The sequence below is a fragment of the Pleurodeles waltl genome, chromosome 7 (genome assembly GCF_031143425.1).
Source record: "Pleurodeles waltl isolate 20211129_DDA chromosome 7, aPleWal1.hap1.20221129, whole genome shotgun sequence".
Lineage (NCBI taxonomy): Eukaryota > Metazoa > Chordata > Amphibia > Caudata > Salamandridae > Pleurodeles > Pleurodeles waltl.
The window spans coordinates 873,004,953-873,023,475 of NC_090446.1; the positions used below are offsets into that span (position 1 = coordinate 873,004,953).

The 18,523-nt window shown below is 45.0% G+C and overlaps 1 protein-coding gene across 2 annotated transcripts in view; it reads right to left on the reverse strand.

The window, feature by feature from the left end:
- Nucleotides 1-18,523, reverse strand: part of FCHSD1 (FCH and double SH3 domains 1) — a 310,185-nt gene that overhangs the window by 11,911 nt on the left and 279,751 nt on the right. For both annotated transcript variants that reach the window (XM_069199479.1, XM_069199478.1), the window contains exon 19: nucleotides 5,720-5,787. In XM_069199479.1, the coding sequence (XP_069055580.1) occupies nucleotides 5,720-5,787 (68 nt within the window). The remainder of the gene's footprint in view (nucleotides 1-5,719; nucleotides 5,788-18,523) is intronic.

The window sequence follows — 18,523 nt, forward strand, 5'->3', positions numbered from 1 at the left end:
AGCAAAGTAGTTAACTCTTGCCACCCTAATGGTGCAATTATATTTTTTTACTGCCTTCTCATAGACATCTTTACTCATTTCTTCATAGTGTTTTCTCCAAACGATTTCAAGTTATTTTGATTCCTTTTTAAGTTTTAGAAAACAAACTCTGATGAAAACCATGGTGCCCTTTGGATTTCTTGCCTCAACGGTATTAGCGGCGTTCACTAGCCATGTCTCAAATTTCCTGTATCTGTTGGGCAGATCTCCCTCCAATACAGCTGTGGAAATCATAAGTTTATTTTCCCACTACCTGTGGGCCAGTTCCATCTCAAAATGAGTTGGTGCAGTAAACAGCTTGTTTTTTTAAAATTCTACCTGGAAGGGAATTCATTTGTGATCAGACCACAGAATCTCTATGGGATCACTTGCCATTAGCTCACTTGCGTTATAGAATATTGGGTCAAGTAGGTGGGCATGCTTATGTGTAGGAGCAGAGATTTGAAGTGTTAGTTGAACTGTCTCAAGATCCATTATGATGTTTTTTGAAGCTTCATAGTTTGCATTTTCTTGATGCATATTTCTGTTGCCTAGGACAATAAATTTGGCCTATTTTAGACTGTGGGCTGCCAGAATATCAGGAAGGAGTTATACAAACTGACTAATGGCACCCACGGAGCGATATATAAGTAATCCTGAAAAGTTAAAGGCCGCGCATAGTTCTAGTGCAAACACCAGACTCTCAGACCCAGGTAAAAGTATAGGGTCAGCTTTGATTAATAGTTCCTCTTTGTAAACAATCTTTACTCCCCCTCCCCTTTTGTTTCCTTTCCTGTCACCTCTGACAATTGCATAACTTTGTGGTAAAGTAATTCGAATATCTGGCAACTGATCCTCTTGGAGCCACGTTTCCGCAAGGAACATAGCTACCAGTTTATTGTCTTCAAAAAAAGAGAATAATTCCAGATGTCTGGACAATGACCTGCAGTTGATCAAATAAAACTGGCTCTGTTGACTTTCCTCCCTTCTCTCTCTAGACTAAGGTTGCCATCACTGTAGTTGGCTATATTCATTTTGCATCTCTCACAAGTCATGTTCCCCAAACAGACTTTAATGGAGTTCTTACATGTCTCATTTTTCATGTGGTTAAGTTAGTGTAAAAGTTGATCCTTCCTGTATCTTCACAGGCAGGGGAACTGGCCCCTGGTCCCGGTGGTGGTGTGGCACGGTGCAGACGGGTTTGCCTTTGGCAGGCCAGCGGTCTGCTACTGTCGCACCCAGGTGCACACTTTGCAGCAGGGCAAAAGTCCGGTGCTGGAGCGCTGCCCAAGATGGCGCCTGTTCTGTGGGATAACTGGTGTGGCACTAAACACAGCCAACAGCAGTGTATCATCGATTCACAGAGTCCTTCCCTCCTGATTCAGCCCAGGCAGACTCCAGGCGGAGTCCCGATCCCCCAACAACTGCAGTATACCAAAGCGGTAAATTCAAGTAGGATAAAACAGCAGCTAAAATAATAAAATCTTCGTCTTGAATGACAGAGGATTAAAACAGTATCAACGTTTCCTAAAAACGTCCTCAAGCTAATATATTGCTTAATAACTAACAAAATGCTGTGCTAAATACAGCCAAACCACAAGTATTACCTGCAGCTATATGGGCTGCCACAGCAGCAGGAACCAGTTCCCCAGAAGCAACACATGCTGCAGCAGATGATGCAGTTGCCTGCGCTGCATCCCTCTTGATTTCTGCTCTTGCCAAGTGATAAGGGTATACGGCTCGAAGATGCTTCAGCATGCTGCTGGTGCAGTGAGAATATTTTGTATTTGTCCCGCTGGACTTTTCTCTGCTGCAAAAGTTGCATTTCACCATCTTTGCAACTACCTTTTTCTCTCCCGAAGGGATAGAGCAAAAAAATCCAACCAATGTACTCCTTTCTGGGAGGTTTTGTTCTTCTACCTCTTGTCTCCCCTCTTCCTGCTTCTGTCTCTCTAATCCAGTGCCATTTGGTTTGAAAAAAAACCACCAGAATAGAAGAACACGTTCCAACTCTGCTAGAGTGGTGTGATAACTAAAGAGACCCACCCAATGAAGAAGAAATGGGAAGGAACTTCCGATTGAAGATGTTGGTAGGTGTTTCAACCAATCAAATGTATTGCTGTGTCACATGGGATTCGTGGATCTGTTGCGGCACCCGGCTGCGCCGCGACATCACTGCAATTCCGGGAAAATGTATTATTAAAACAACCTTGTAAGTTAGAATTACTTATTAGAATATATGTTTCTCTGTTATTTTACAAAACAACTTTCCTCAAACATCAATTTTATAGCGTCCATTTACGCCTTTAAGTGTTGTTACAAAGCACACCGAATCCGCAGTTATCCTACGGAGGCCGGAACAGGATGTATGTATGGGTTGGGATCGCAGCAGATTTGCCAATCCAAAAACCATTTAAAAAAACGAACACAATTTTTATTTTTAAAAGAATGAAATTTATGTAATTTTATATTTTAATGTAGATTTTTTACCTAAAATATTTCTAGATTAAAATCACTTTAAAAATGTAAGGTTAAAATATTGTTTAATTAGATGTGTTATATTAATATATGTTATTTTGGAAAACAATTTAAAACAATTCAGTCAAAACACCAAGGGCTAGAGGCACATTATAGTTATGAAATACCAAAAAACTGTAGAAATTCACTAAAAAACTAACGGTTACATGGACGCTACAGTTGGGAAATACCATTAAAAAAACACAGAAATTTATGGAAAAAAAGGTTACGCATATATATATATATATATATATATATATATATATACAGTATTTGTCTCTGAAAAAAACAAAGTTACAGGGATGTTATAGTTAGACTAAAATTGTGCATGCAGAAAACCATAGAAATTCTGCAGTTATAGTTATCTGACCTAACTATAAGTTACAACCCCGCAATGCACTTCTTATGTCATCACATATTACATCACTCATCACTCATGACATGATCAGTGATGTCACTCATGACATCTAAGTCTAACTATAGTGTTCCTGTAACCTTTTTTTCAGTGAATTTCTAAGTTTAAACACAAAAAAAATATATCCTAACTATGACGTCTGTGTAATCTTATATTTATATATATATATATATATATATATATATATATATATACATATATATATATATATATATATATATACACACACATATATGTATAGACATATATATACACACATACACACACACTTAAAAAAAACAAAGGTTACAGGAACATTATAGATATTCAGGCTCATATTTCAAACATTCAAAACCATAGGAATTCAGCAGTTATAGTTAGAAATATTTCAAGTAACTATAACTTGTGCCCTATGGTAACTGTAACTCGTGCCCCCACCATGCACAGTTATCTCATCAATAATTTTACAGCAATTGTTAAATTGATAATATCAATGATGTTATGGAAGATGTCTTTAAAACTTTTAATTAATCCAATCACCACTGCACACAGACTTCAGCGGAGGTTGGCCATGCAGCCTGGCCCTATGGCCAACATCCCCCTGGGCCGGCCAATAATTAAAAACAGGGAGGGGACAAAGGTGGTGGTCTCCGGGGCATGTTAAAGCCCCAGGAGGCGAGGTCTGCTTGGCCCTCCTCCATTTTTTAAATAAAGCCCCGGGGATGTGATGGTCACCAGCGGCTCATACAAGCCCAATGGAAGGGGGTCAACATGCTACTCACTTAACAATAAACTTTTCAGAAATCCAAAAATTAATGCATATATAAAGAAACAATCATCAGACTAGAATGACTTCACAAAATAGAAGTGATACTTTACACAAAAGAGACAAATGAAATAAATGTCAAAGGAAAAATAGTGTTATATGTGTTGAAACATCTCACGTTCTTTATTTTCAATATCAATTCGCAGCATGCTATACTTATATACCTCAGTGTTTATCTATAAAATTAGCCCTGGGCATATGACCTTGTGATTCATGTACAACTTCTTTTTCCTGAAAGATCTTTAAAAAAACAGAGGAAACAGTAGCAGAGTGTTCCCCTAGTCACAAATGTGTTGAATGTTTTTCTGTTATCCACCCAATCTCTCTGTTTTCTGTTGGTCCTCTTCCTAGTGTCCCTTTATTCCATCATAACCTAAATCTTAGATTGCTTGATGTTGTCCAGATCCACCTCCTGTTACAGCACTGCTTGAGCGTGATGCATGGATAAGACATTTGAGGCATGTCTGAAACCAAACTAAGGGTCAGAATTAATAGAAAATGATGATGTGCGGGCTGCGCCAAATTTGACAGTGTTGCCCACCGTCATATTCAAAATGCAGGGATGCGCCATATTAACTAGAATACGGCACACCCGTGTTTACCCCTGCGCCAGTACTAAATTTACTGCCATGCGCCAATGCAGTAATCCTTGAACCACAATGCAAGGATTGCTGCGTTGAGGGTGAGATTATTTTTGTGCAGGAAGGAACACCTTCCTGCACAAAAACAATCTAAAATGGCAATTTACTCTTTCTATGTGTGCTGCAGAACGAAGCAGACATAGAAAGAGCAAAAAACGAGGAGCAATGAAAGCCTTTCTCCCTGTTGCGCCATGACAACGCCACCATGGGGTGGCATTAGATATTGGCGCTGCCTCAGGTTTACAAAACTCGGAAATGTGAGGCAGCGTCAAAATCCAATAGGTGTTGCTGTGGCAAGCCAACAGCCACACCTATTGCATGCCCCTTCCACGCAAAGTGCTGCGTGTGAAGGGGCTGTATTTACAAGGTGGCATTAAACCACAAAAAGTGGCTCGTGCCACTTTGTAAATACAACACAGAGGATTGCGCCACTGGAGCATCACGAAAAATTAAGGTCTGGTGGAACTAGGGGCTCTTAAATATGCCCCTATTGGCCTCATTACGAGTTTGGAGGGCCGACTGTTGGACTGCCAGACCCATGGGGAAGAGACTGCTGCGAAGCTGGAGGCCTGTCCCCTGGCCCTATTGAAATGGTTGGCTGACCGATAGAAACCTCTGTATTAGGAGGTTTCCGCAGATCAGCTCAGTGGAAACAGTGCAGCAGCATTGGCCTTGGCTCCTCAGGGAGCCAAGGCCAATGCCCTCGCACAGACGGTGCCCCCAGCACCCTAGGAATGTGCACTGTCTGCCTTAGCAGACAGTGTGCATTACGAGGGTGCTGGGCAGGGTGGTCCCTGCACTGCCCACAACATGGTCGTGGGCAGTGCAGGGGCCCCCCTATGGCCTCCAGCACTGCTTTTCTGCTAGCCTTTTCACGGTGGGGACTCCGCCATGAAAAGGCTGGCAGAAAGGGAAGTTGTGATCAGTACGGCTGTGGCTGACCATGACTCGGACCACCACCATCCTGTTGGTATCCGTGATCCTGGCGGTGGTGGTGGTCTGACCGTCAGGGTTGTAATCTGGTGGCCGGACCGCCAGGAGTATGGCGGTCTGACCACCACTGCAAGTCTGGCGGTCGCAAGACTCATAATAAGGCCCTAAGACTTTGAGATGAACAAATTCCACTTTTTCAGACCTACCACCAGAAAGCAGGAGTATGTGAAGAATATGACTTTAAAAAAATTTAACACTGAAAACATACATATCAAAATGCAGGAGGAAAGGATGCAGCTATCTCTTTTGGCACTCTTGCCTCCTTCCGACCAAAGGCTGTCTTTTCTCACTTCCTAATCTTATATATTATAGATCTGACACATGACTTACCGGTCGAATCCTCCCTGATGCCAGGTCTGGGGAGCTCTGTGAACTTCTTGGTCCATCCTGCCCAGGGACTGTAGACACAATGCAGGGTGAATGACAAGATTATATTCAACTATATGTAGTGGTTCTACACCATCCAGCAAAGTAAATACACGTAGCTCCTTCAAAGTATGCAACACACTGACACACACATGCTATACCCATGTTTACATTTTCATTGGAGACAGTAGAAACTATTCTACTTGTTTATTTGCCACAGCATGTTCATCACCAACCATATAACATTACTCTTGATTTAACAATGATTAGTTTTCAATAGGCGACAAACGAACAGGTTACATGCCTTCAGTAACAGTCTTTCTGGTGGATACTCTAACTGGCTGTAGATTCCTCATCTTTTGAATACCCCCAGATGCCAGACTGGATCTAGAAATTCTTCTCAGCATTGCTCCTACATGTCTGCAGGTGGCATTGTGTGGTTACAAATCAACCTCGTCCCTCCCCAGAGGCAAGGACCGAGCCACCTATATGCACAACATCTGCATCTGTCTGCACCGTCAGACGCTGAGCTTAAGTGATCAGATGTGACAGTATGCAGATCTCTAAATTGGAATTTTTTTATGGATATATAAAAGAGTCCATTCCACAGAACAGGAAGTTAGTGGGGTGATGAGAAACCTGTGGTGATATAGGGTATCCACCAGAAAGAGTGTTACTTATACTTCTAATGGATAATCTAACTGCAGATTCATCACCTTGTCAAAAGATAGCATCCCTGTGATAGCTGTGATTCATAGTGGGTTGCAATTAGTGACCTACCTCATTAATATTCGCAAAGTAGGTCGACTTGAGAGCCACTAGGAATAGGTATTTTACAAACTGACTTATTAGTACATTGGTCAGTTAGCAAAGTATCCCACTGATCACAAAAGTGCTGGTCACAAATTGTGGCAAATACTTTATCAGTGCTTCATACATCTGCCCCACAATGCCCGTCACACCGGACATAGCTATCAAGGCAGTAATGTTTAGCGAACATTTGGATTGATACCCACATTGTGGTCTGACAGATGTCCAGAACAGGCAGTGATAGCAGCCTCGGCTCTAGTTGAATTAACCCACAGACCACATGGGGGCTACTTCTTGGCCAATGTGCAGTTGATTTTTATATAGAGGCATATCCACTGTGATATGGTCCTTTTTAGTACCGCCTTAGCCTTTTTCACCACTGTAAACTCCATGAACAGCTAATCTCCCACCCAATAGTCCTTGGTACGACTGATGTAAACGTTTTGGGGGTCTATGAGAGGGAGCTTCGCTTTTTCTTTTGAGGTGTGAGGTCGAGAAAGAATAGCAGCAGGGTGATGGATTGTCCGACATGTAAAGGCATCACAATCTTTAGCAAGAATGTTGACCTAGTCTGAACCACTAGTTTGTCACGGAAAAAAGTGGTGTGTGGCGCACAAACGAACAGGGTGTGTAGCTCATTCATGAAAAGAGCTGAGGTTATCTCTACGAGAAGACTGTTTTGAGAGTCAGTAGGCCTAGGGGACAATTGTGCACAGGGTCAAATGGATACAGAAGGAAAGTGAGAACCAAATTAAGGTCTCACAGCACTACCACAAAGGGTTTGGGTGGACACACATGGATCAGACCTTTAAGGAAACACATCACAACAGTTGACTTAAACAGCTGGACCGGTTAAATGCATAAAGGCTAACATATAACCTGTAAAAGTGTTCACAGCAGGTCCTTGTTAGGATAAAGACAGTACATAAAGCAAAACATCAGAGAACTTTGCCTCTAATGGATCTGTATATTGGGCCAGAACTTTATCCCAGCATCTGGCATAAACACTTTTCACAGAAGGATGCCTGGTCATCACAATGACATCCGTTACCTCAGGAGGGAGATCAAAAGCAGTCAACTATCATTGCTCAATCTCCATGCACAGAGGTGTAGATTGCATGTGGCCAGGTACAGTACCCTGCCCTGCTGCTGTGACAGAAGATCCACTAAAGTGGTGGGCGGATCAGACAACAGATTCTCATGGCGAGAAGTTCTGGGCACCACACAATCCTGGCCCAACCCGGAAGCACTAGAATGAATTGGGCCTGGTCGTCCTGATCTTATTCAGAACTCCAGGAGAGGTAGCGGCAGAAGGGTATACAGGTGTCTACTCTAGAAAGCATTCTTGAGAACTCCAGAACACATAAGGTCTGATATTGCTTGTTCTCGACTGTGGCAAACAGACCAAGCCAGGGTTCTCCACATTGCTGGAAGATGCCCTGTGCCACTTCTGGGTATAGCTGCTGTTCATGATCCAGAAGGCAGCACCAATTGAGCTCTTTCAGGCGTTCAAGGATCCTGACAGGTGGTTTAGGACCATAAAGAGTCCCTGTCGACTAAGCCAGCTCCTGAGGCATAAAGCCCAGGACCCCGCTCCACTAAGTTTGTTCCCTTCCCTGGATGGGTAGTATGAATGCCTTCAACTCCAAATGAATGGTCCCCAACTCCAACAAGTTGATGTGGAGACAAGTCTCTGTTGGGGACCACAGTCTTCTGAGCTCCATTTCTCTCAGGTGACCTCCACAACCCAACAGTGACGTCTGTCACCACTGTAAGCTCTGAAAGTGTTAGGGAGAGGGGTCTGTCACTTGGTTCAGTTATGGTAGAGCAACCACCAATGCAGGTATTTTGCAGTACCCTCCAACATCTGGATGGAATCCTTGGTGCTGAACCAACTGAGACTCCATATCTTACTGCAGAGTCCTCCTCTGCCATCTGGTGTAATCAACGAGCAGGATTCAGAAAGCCAAGGGGCCAAAAAGTCTCTCACTGAGACCCAGGACGAGGTTGAAACATCAGGATCATAGCCTGAATATTCTGGACTTGTTGAACTGAAGGGAAGGCTTGAAAAATGCACCACATCCTGGATGGCTCGGATGAAGAGGAGCTTCTGCCAATAAGTCAGGTGTGACTTTGCATGAGAACCCAAAAGATGTTAAGAGATCTGCCGTCGTATGGAGGTGGTCTATAACTGACTATGGCAAGCCCGTCTTCAACAGCCAATCATCGCTGTAGAGGCAGACTGGTATCCCCAGCCATCAAAGGTGCTCTGCAACCACACCATCATTTTCGTGAACACCTGTGGGGCACTGCTGAGGCCTGAAGGGGAGCATACAGAACTGAAAATGCTCTTTGCCTATCACAAACTACAGGTACTACCTGTGGAATGTGACAATAGACATTCTGCATGTTCTGTGCCACCATCAAGTCTTTTGAATCCAGGGCAGACAGCACTTGGCCCAATGTGAGCACCTTGATTTGTCCTTTTTCAGGAAGAAATTGAGAGTGTGAAGATCTAAAATCAGACAAAGGCATCAACCTTCTTTGACTAGCATCAAGTCCATATTTCCGTTGTCAGAACCCTCGCTATAGCTCCTTTGTACATAAGAGCCTAGACCTCCTTTTGCAGAATGAACAAATGATCCTCAGACAGCCACTCTGTAGTATGTGGAATATGAGGTGGATCTAAAAGGAAGAGAAGCACCCATCTGTTGGATGTGATGTCCTGCCACTACCTTATCCTGCCTCCAAGACGGTGGCCATAAGTTGCAGAGGGAAAACTAAATCGGTTTGGTGGCAGTAGCAGTATCGATGTGGGACTAGGCAGTGTGCTGCTCTTGAAGGCCTGGAAGTTGTTAGTCAGATCCCTGACCCCAGCCTTGAGAGGACTTGAGAGTGTCTGTTGCTGTGGAACTGGACCTTGGTGTTGTCTTTGCACCAAGCCCCTTTCAAAGCTTGAAATGAGCAAAACTGTTGGAGAAACTGCTGTATGGGTGCAGAAAGACAGATGAAGCTCGCTTTGGACCTACTTTCCTTGAAGGGATCCAGGGCTGAGTCTGTAAAGTCTCTGAAGGGACATGTGCTAACAAACAGCACATCCAGTAGTGATGCCTGAACAACAGTTGTGTTTCACATTCATGTGTGGCACCAAGCACCACTCTGGTACCACTGCCCTCCACAAGACGTCAGTGGTGCTCATCCCAAATTGGATGACATACTTTGCTGCATCCTGACCATCTTGAATGATTTGTGCAAGGTTGACGTAGTAGTCATCTGGGACTGTCGGCAAGATCTTGCTCACCATATTCCAACTTGTATACAAGTATCATCTCAGAAGGCAGTTGACATTCACAGAGCAATTGGTGAGATCGGCCGAGGAAAACATCCTCTTCCCACATACCTTCATACAATAATTCTCTATAAGGAGTTCTAGTAGGGAATCGGTCCTATTTACGGTGAATGCTTGGACCACCAAACTTTCGGTCTGAGGGTGATGCACAAGAAAAGGTGGGTTAACAGATGCAATTCTGTACATTCTAGCCACTTGCTTATTTCTGTTACGTTACGTATATTTGTGAAGTACACTATTACCCTCAAGGGTATCCTAGCACTGAGCAGGTGTGTGTACCTAGCCCTGCCTAAGGTTGGCTTGTTAATCGAAAAGCCAGGTCTTCAGCTTTTTGTGGAATTAAAGGAGAGAGGACTGGAGTGGGAGGTTGTTCCACTCTTTGGTACAGATGAAAGAGAATACCATCTGGCAGGCAAGAAAAAAGGTTTGGACCAAGTGGCCATTGTTGTGTTCGTTAGGGCTTCATTGTAGGGGATAAGTGGTTCAGTGGAAGCGTGCGCAGGCTACAGGACGTCCATCAGGACATTGGTGCTTGACCACAACAGACGGCAGCTGTAAGTCTAATACTTGTCAGCCTGTCGAATACCACTGGGAAAGATGCTGAGTACTCTGTAGATGAAACTGTGGGGAATTAAACCCAGTGTCCGGGGTGGTGTCCAGCACACTGGCCTCCTGAAAATCCACAAAAAGACTTTCTTCATCTTAATAATAGGATGCTTCATGCCCGTCATCTACAGGTATCATCCTGCCTATGCTATGTCCAAAGTCTGAGCCAAAAGGAATAAGCATTTGGGGTTGGGTTGTGGAAATAGCAATGTTTTGTATGAATCAGAATGTGGTTGGTACTGCTGCTGCTCCAAAGTTTGTGGGTGGGTACAACTTTAATCGAGGGTGTGTTGGGTTTACCTTGAAGTCAGGTAAGACAAAAGGTTTCTCTTCCAACGTTGGCAGTGTTGAGGCCAGCATCAATGTGCCCGGACCAGCAAGGGCCACAGTGCTGGATTTGAAGTCAAACTGGGTGTCAGCCGTGAAGTTGGAGCAGACTCTTCAGTGGAATTAAGAGGCATACATGGCTTCAAGGATGGATCCAACAACAATATTCTGACTAGAGGCCTCCGTGGATCCTTGGGGCCCAAAGGCTTTTCAAGGGGAGCGGGAAGAGTGCTGGAAACGTGCAACATGGCTTCCTTAAAAGCCTCTATTTTTTGCAGCATCAGTGATGGACCTAGAAACTCAGGATGCATCAGGACAGATTGCACAATTGATTCTTCGGTAAGAGCTCAAGACTAAGAGGCACCCTGAAGTCCTCCGCAACTCCTCAGGATGAGAGTGAAGAGATGAGGAGAATCCCAATTCGAGTTATTGTGCTTCTTTTTAAACTTGGACTTACCTGACAACTTGAAATGGGAGGAGTAGCTTTTTAGGTATGACCTTGAGAACAGGAACAGGCCTTAAGGACCTTCTGATGCTGTTCGCCAACATAGAACTTGGATTCAAGGTCTCAGGTTCCCTAGGGATTCATCTTGGCCCTGTCCTGCAAAACTTGAATGAGGATCCTACTCACAAAATTCATCTGTGGTGGGGATTTGGCACAGACATCCGCTTGTGACACTACCTACAAGGTTTAAACCCTGTAGGTTTTGGAGGGGACATATTCCCGTGCACACTGTAATGGAAACAATTTTGAATAAAGCTTGCCGAAATATAAGAAAAGGTTTGGGAGTGAGCTCCAGATCAAAAAGGAAGAAACTGATGTCAGCACAAAAGGGTGGTGCATACATGTTGCTCTGGAGTCATTTCCTGTGCAGATTAGAAGTTGATGCCGAGCAGCATGATGCTACCTGCTGGTGCACAGGAGCAATGCTGAGAAGAATCTCCAACTCCTGTCTGGTGCCTAGGGTCTGTTCACAAGATATGGAATATGCTGTTAGAAGTATCCATCACCAAGACCAGTACAAAGGCAAAGTCCGTACAGAGCAGATTCCAAAGATGACTGTAGCAGAATGTCGACAGACAGCCATAATCTGAGGACAAGGAGTAGACAAATGGCACTTTGCCTTGGGTGGAAAACATTTTTGCACACCAGTCTCAAGTAGGATATTCTCTCCTACATTCTTACAATCCAAAAGAACTTCTTCCATAACAGCCAAAATTGCTGTCACAACTGAACATGACAAAGAAAAACAAACGGATATCTAATCTATGCCCATACCATACACTTTTCTTATCAATAATTATATTCCAAATGTTGCACTGATATTATCAATAATGTCATAGAAGCTGTCATGAGTGATGCAACATGTGGGATATTTAGCACTGCATGGTGAGGGAGTGAGTTATAGTTACCTTAATACGAGTTATGGACACTTGAGATAACTATAACTGGTGAATTTTGTGTCTTTTTTTAGTTTAAAACATTACGCTGTCACTGAAAATTTCACTTAATTATAAAGTTACTTTAAGCTTTTGTTTTTTTAGTTCATTTCTAGTTTTTTTTTTTATGTAAGTGATATTTTATTACCATACGTAAAGCCAACTCCCCGCAGCGCACAGCCTTTGGCCATACACAGTTGGCAGCCAACTCCACTTCATGCATGGCCTTTGACTACATGTTGCATGAGTTTTACTGCAGGGCCTGGCACTCTCCCTGATGCGCACAACCCTTTTTTTGGAGGAAGGTTCCGTGGATCCACTGATCCACAAGACACCCAACATGACACCTCTGGAGATTCGCTCTGGATCCACGAAGAATCCCCAAAGGTGTCACATTGGGTGTTGCATGGATACACGGAACCTCCCCAAACACTTTTTTATTTTTAAAATTTGTCTCTCTGGGACCACACTACAAGGCCAAGATGGTCAGGGTGCCCCTACTCTGCTGCTTAAAATGTTATTTTCTTATATGTTTTTAGGACTCGAAGACCGAGTCCTCAAGCCCTAAGATGGCAGCCACAATTTTTCCTTCAGGTCATGATTAGCCATTCACAACGTGTGGTTAAGCTCATGGATCTGTACATCCATCACGGACTGGCTGCTGATCCTCCGCAGCTTGAAATATACAAAGTTGTTGAGGCTTAATTGCTCAACAACTACCGATTGGATTTACACAGAGTTACAAAAAGCACTCTTTCTGGACCAAGATCTAACTTTCTTCCCTATTTGGTGGAAATCTGAACTGTATGGAAAAATGAATAGGCAAAAATGCATTTTGGGGCCTGCCCTTTCTCTCGCCCCCCTATCCCACTTGATAGACCCTACACAATCCTAACTGCACACTTGAGATGTCATCAGTGATGTCATAAATGATGTCATAGAACATGTCATGAGTGATGTCATTTGTGAGGTCATAAGCAGTGCATGGGGGGGCGCAAGTTATAGTTAGCTCTGCTAATTTCTATGTTTTATTTAGTTCAAAACGTTAAGGTTGTTACTGGCTAATACACTTAACTATAACATTAATTTAAACTTTGTTTTTTTTCAGTGAATATATATATTACTTTCTGGTGGCTGCCAGTAGGTAGTTATAGTTAGGACCTGTTTTCATTGGAAAAGCATTTTTGTTTTGCTAATAACTTTGGCGCCGTTTGCCAAATCTTCATAACATTTTCAAAAATAGTTTGCCACTCACTTTAGCTGCTGGTTGGAAAGTTTTGGTGTGATTCATCAAGCGGGCTGAGAAAAGGGGAGCGGGGGTCCAAAACGTGTTTTCCCCCATGCAATTTCCCATAGGAATTCTGGACACGACTACAGCCTGAACCGCTGAACGGAATTACATCGAATTTGGCAGAAAGCTAGATCTTGCTCCAGAAAGAGTGCTTTTCATAATTTGGTGTAAATCTGTCCAGTAGTTTTGGAGTTATTAAAGAAAAAAGATTTATGTATATCTAGAGGCGCAGATTCACCACAGTGGATCTGTGGATCCACGCACCAACAGCAATGCAGTGATTGGCTTCAACCAAGAAGTGGTGGTAGCCATCTAGGGACTCGGCCAAGTCCCAAGAAAAAAGGCAAAACAAAAACACAAGGGGGAGGGTAAGAATACCCTGACCACCTAGGCCTGGTGGTGATATCCCACAGGACCATTGCCTGGGCCCATAAATGTTTTTTTTAATTTTTTTATTTTGCTGCAATTCGCAGAGGGTCTGCAGCAAAATTATAAAAAAAATCAACCACAGTCTCCTGGTCTCCCAGGACCTAGCCCCGCCCCGCCCAGGTGGGCTAGGTCCTGGGGGGAATAGATCTATTTGTTGGGAGCGGGGCATGCATGCACCCCCCTTCCCAAGTTCAATTTTAGCCCAGGGATCCCATTCCCCAGGCCCAGGCCAATTTTCAGAAGGGGGGCTGTGCGGTCCACCTCCCGAGCTGATTTCAGCCCCAAGACTGCATCCCCAGGGCCCGGACCCAACCTTATCAAAAAAGGGGGAAGGAGCATGCAGCCCCCTCTTCCCAGGCCAATTCCGGTCATGTATGAAATGGGGAGGGGGCCGTAGGCCTTCCTACCTGAGGCATTAATGACCATTAGTGGCCCTGGGGACTCTGTCCCCCAGGGCCGCTTCTGGCTATGTTTGGGGAGCCCACCGCCAAGACATATCTGATTCCCTGCCCGCAATGGCGTGGGTGGGGAAACTTGGGTTTGCTCTCACTTGGCAGGAGAAATTTCAAAACGCCTGTCAAGTGCAAGTAAACATCCAGTTTACTCTCTGCAGACTGGAGCATGATAAATGCTCCCACCCACTAGGAGCATACATTTCATCTGTTTCCCTGCTTGCAGTGAAGTGGGTAGAAAAACAAATGAAAAGGTTGCTTGCACCCACAGAGAGCAGCATTTTTAGCAGCTCCCTGCGGGCGGGATCAATGCCAGCTCCCGCTGGAGGCGGGGATCAAGCTAGGGCTGCGGGGGTCTTGGGGATCTCCCCGCTGCCCCAAACATAGTGTGGCAGGTGCCCTGGGTGGGCACCAGGGCACCAACCCTTTGTTGGGAGGGTTCTGGGGGGTGGGGGTCCTCTTCCCGGGACCGAAATCACCCCGGGGAGAGGGGCAGCACACCATCCCCCTTTGGAACATGGCCCCATAAATATAGTGTTTGGTCCTGGGGGATTGGGTCCCCGGAAGTGGGGGCATACATACCCGCTTCCTCTTAAAAACAAACAGGCACTGTACCCTGGGGGTGGGTTCTCTGGGGCCATAATCAGCCCAGGAGGGCGATACGTGCTCCCTCAGAAGATGTGCCAGGCCCTGGGGATGGGGTCTCCGGTGCTGATATCAGTTCTGAGAGGGGGGGGCTGCTTGCCCCCCCCATTAAATATGGTGCCAGACTCAGGGGCTGGGGTCGATTAGAGAGAAATTAGCCCCTGAAATATGTAGCCAGGCCCCAGGGATGGGGTCCCTAGGGCAATAAGGGGCCAGGGAAGGGGGGCCATATGCTCCCCCTTCCCCTAAAAATGCACCTGGGGTCCATGAGCCAACTCTCCTCAAATGCAGCCAAACCCACGCTGGGCTGGACTTTCCCTTCCCTGTTCCTTTCCCAACAAAGTGCTCCTGTGCATATCACAAGTTGTAGCCTGTTCCATTCTGGAATGGAATGGGAAGGAACTCTATGATGAAGCATGCCACCAAGGGCTACCCCTGTCGGGTGAGAGTTCTTTAAAGTAAAAGTATTCTTTTCTCCTCAACTGAAGGGTCCAATCGAGTTGGGCTCTATAGTTTGTATGAACTTATAATGGCATGGCCAACTAAAGCTTGCTGATGGGCCAAGTTTTCCCCTCCTGGAGCCCGTTTTCCGGTCTGAGGGTACTTGCTTCCTTGGTTGAAGGCTTGTTGTCCTTTGAAGGCTTCTGTCAATGTCAACAGGAGCCAGAAGATGGCGGTGACCCGTGGGAGGCTTTGCCTCAACTGCCATGATCAGGGTTCATGCATTTATATTTTTCCTAAGCCTCTGGGATGCTCACTGCTCCCTCTGTGGTTTTGACCTGAGGTTTAGTCCTTGGCACCAGACTGACGTGTTGTGGTTGGTCTTTGGAATCGCTGAGTGAAATAAGTTCTGGCATTGGGCGACGTTGCATGAAGGTGAGTCCTGAGGAGCCTCCTTCTTTCTGTAGCTGGGCGCTGCGGGGATCTTCCTCCGTGAAGGTGGGTGTCATGGGTGCTGAACAGGTTCTGCTGCTGTACGGTAGTCTGCATCCAGCAGCATCCCCTCTGGTACCAGGGTCTACTTGAACCAAAAGGTGAGGCATGAGGAGCAAATGGTGTTCATATGGTGGTCATAGAAGCAAAGATTGTACACCTCATGTTGGTCAGTCCATATGTTGTGTGACATTGAGTACAGTATTGAAACAGTGTGCGCTCCATTACTCATGACACATTCTCAGGCAACTGGAATACTTCAACTGTGCTGGGCTCCTGCACAGCTTCCAGTGACAACTACGGTCCTCAAGATTCAAGGGGTTTTCGTTGAAGACCTGGGTGATAACTGAGCTTGAAGGAGATTGATGCAAGAAGTAGGTCAGGAGGAGTCACTCGATCCTGTGACTCTGAAAAGACTTCTTTGAGGAAAAACAACTTGTAACACTCCGAGCCCAACACTAGATTTCAGAATCATGCATAGCATGTGTATCTGCAGCTACACATGCCATTGAACATATATATATATATATATATATATAGATATATATATATATATATATATAGATATATATATATATCTATATATATATATATATATAGATATATATATATATATATACACACATACATACAAACATACATACATACATATTACCTACTGGCAGTTGCCAGAAGATAGTTATAGTTAGGATTTAGTTCCATAGGAAAAGTGTTTTATGTTTTGCTAATAACTTTGGGAGCGTTTGACGAATCTTCACAAAACTTTCACAACTACAGTAATAAGACAGTTGGTTCAGCTGCTGTCTTTCCCAAAACTCTTCAGCCGTTAAGGAGGGTGGTGCATAGACCCTCTTCCCAGGGCTCTTAAGAGCTCAGGGCACCAGGTCCTCCCTGGGGCAACATATAACCAATATGCAGGGGGGGGGGCACCTGGACCCCCAAGGCCCACGGGACAACCACTCCGTTGGGCTACACACACAAAATTCTTAGGGAGGGCCGACTGGACACCTGCACCCCCTGGGGCCAATTACTAAGTTTAAAATAGGGAGGGTGCCCCTCACTGGCCATATACGCACTGGGGACCAACAACCCCCTGGGGCTGGCCCATGCTAAAGAAAGGCGAGGTGTCAAGCGGTCCCCCTCCTGGAGCCCTTTTTCACCCTGGGGACTAACACCCCAGAGCCGGCTCCTGCTAGCTCCTGAAGTGCACATCCTCAGGAGACAGCTGTTTGCATTTGCATGGCTGGAACTGTGACAGCTCCTGCCAAGCAAAAGAAAATGCTCCGCTTCTGGCAAGCGGGAGCTGTGAAAATGGCCCTGCTTGCTGGAAGCGGAGTTTTTATCTCCTTCCCTGCCTACAGACACGCGGGCAGGGAAAAATATAAAAATATTGCTCCTGCAGGCAGTGAGCTGCAATTCCAGCAGCTCAGTGCGTAGGGCCAGTGCAGGCTCCTGCAGGATGAGGGGAGCCTTTTGGGACTGTGAAGGCCTTGAAGCTCCCTCACAGTCCTGGGCATGAAAAAAAAAACCTCTGCAGTTCCAACTTGAAAAGTTATCTGATGAAGAAGCTTTAGGAACAGTAACATTGGCAATGTTACAGATACACAAGGTCACTGGAGACATTACCACAGCATCTTTTAAGCAGCTGTAGTGTAGGAGATGCAATATACCTATACCCAACGAGGTAGCACTCACTAATTAGCCAGTAGAAAGTACTCCAGTTGGGTAGACATTCTGCACAAAATGGTGGCCTCTTCTTGGATAAATACGTAGGGCAGGATTCATTCTTGAATGATGCTCATTTGACAGAAGCCAAGCCTCAACAGGAAGCACTTAGAGATATAAATAAAGCAGGTGCCTAAATTCAAGGTCTGTAAAGTACTAATCATCCTAATTTCTTGTGCATGTTAAAGGCAAAGCAAGTGCGTTTTCTCTGCATTTCCACCTTGAAAAGTTATCTGTAATCCTTGATGGAGGTGTTTGCATCCTTGCTTATTTTGAGCGCAATATCTCAGTTAGTGACTGTGACGAGTGGGTTCTTTCTTGTCATATGCTGCTGAGACCAGAGATAGCCTTCTCCCTTTTAATGCTCTCTCCAGTTTTTTTAATGAATACAGTGACAGCAACTGTTGCAGTGATAATATATATGATGTTATAAAAGATGTTGTGTATGAAGTAATATCTGGGGTAATTAGCAGTACATAACGAGGGTGCGAGTTACAGCTACCGTAGGACACGAGTTATAGTTACTTCAAATAACTAACAATTCTCATTGTATGCGGGGCCTGCGGGGCCCCACTGCAGGCCCAGGGACCACCATCTTTCCAGAGCAAAATTTATTGTGCATGCAGGTGATTGTGTGACCCCACAATCACAGGGGGCAATATACATTCTGTCTCTGGGGGGGGGGGCAGGGGGGCGGGGGGGGGGGGGGTGGTAACGGCTCCCCCACAGCCCGGGGACTGCCACCTTCCTGCGGCTATTCA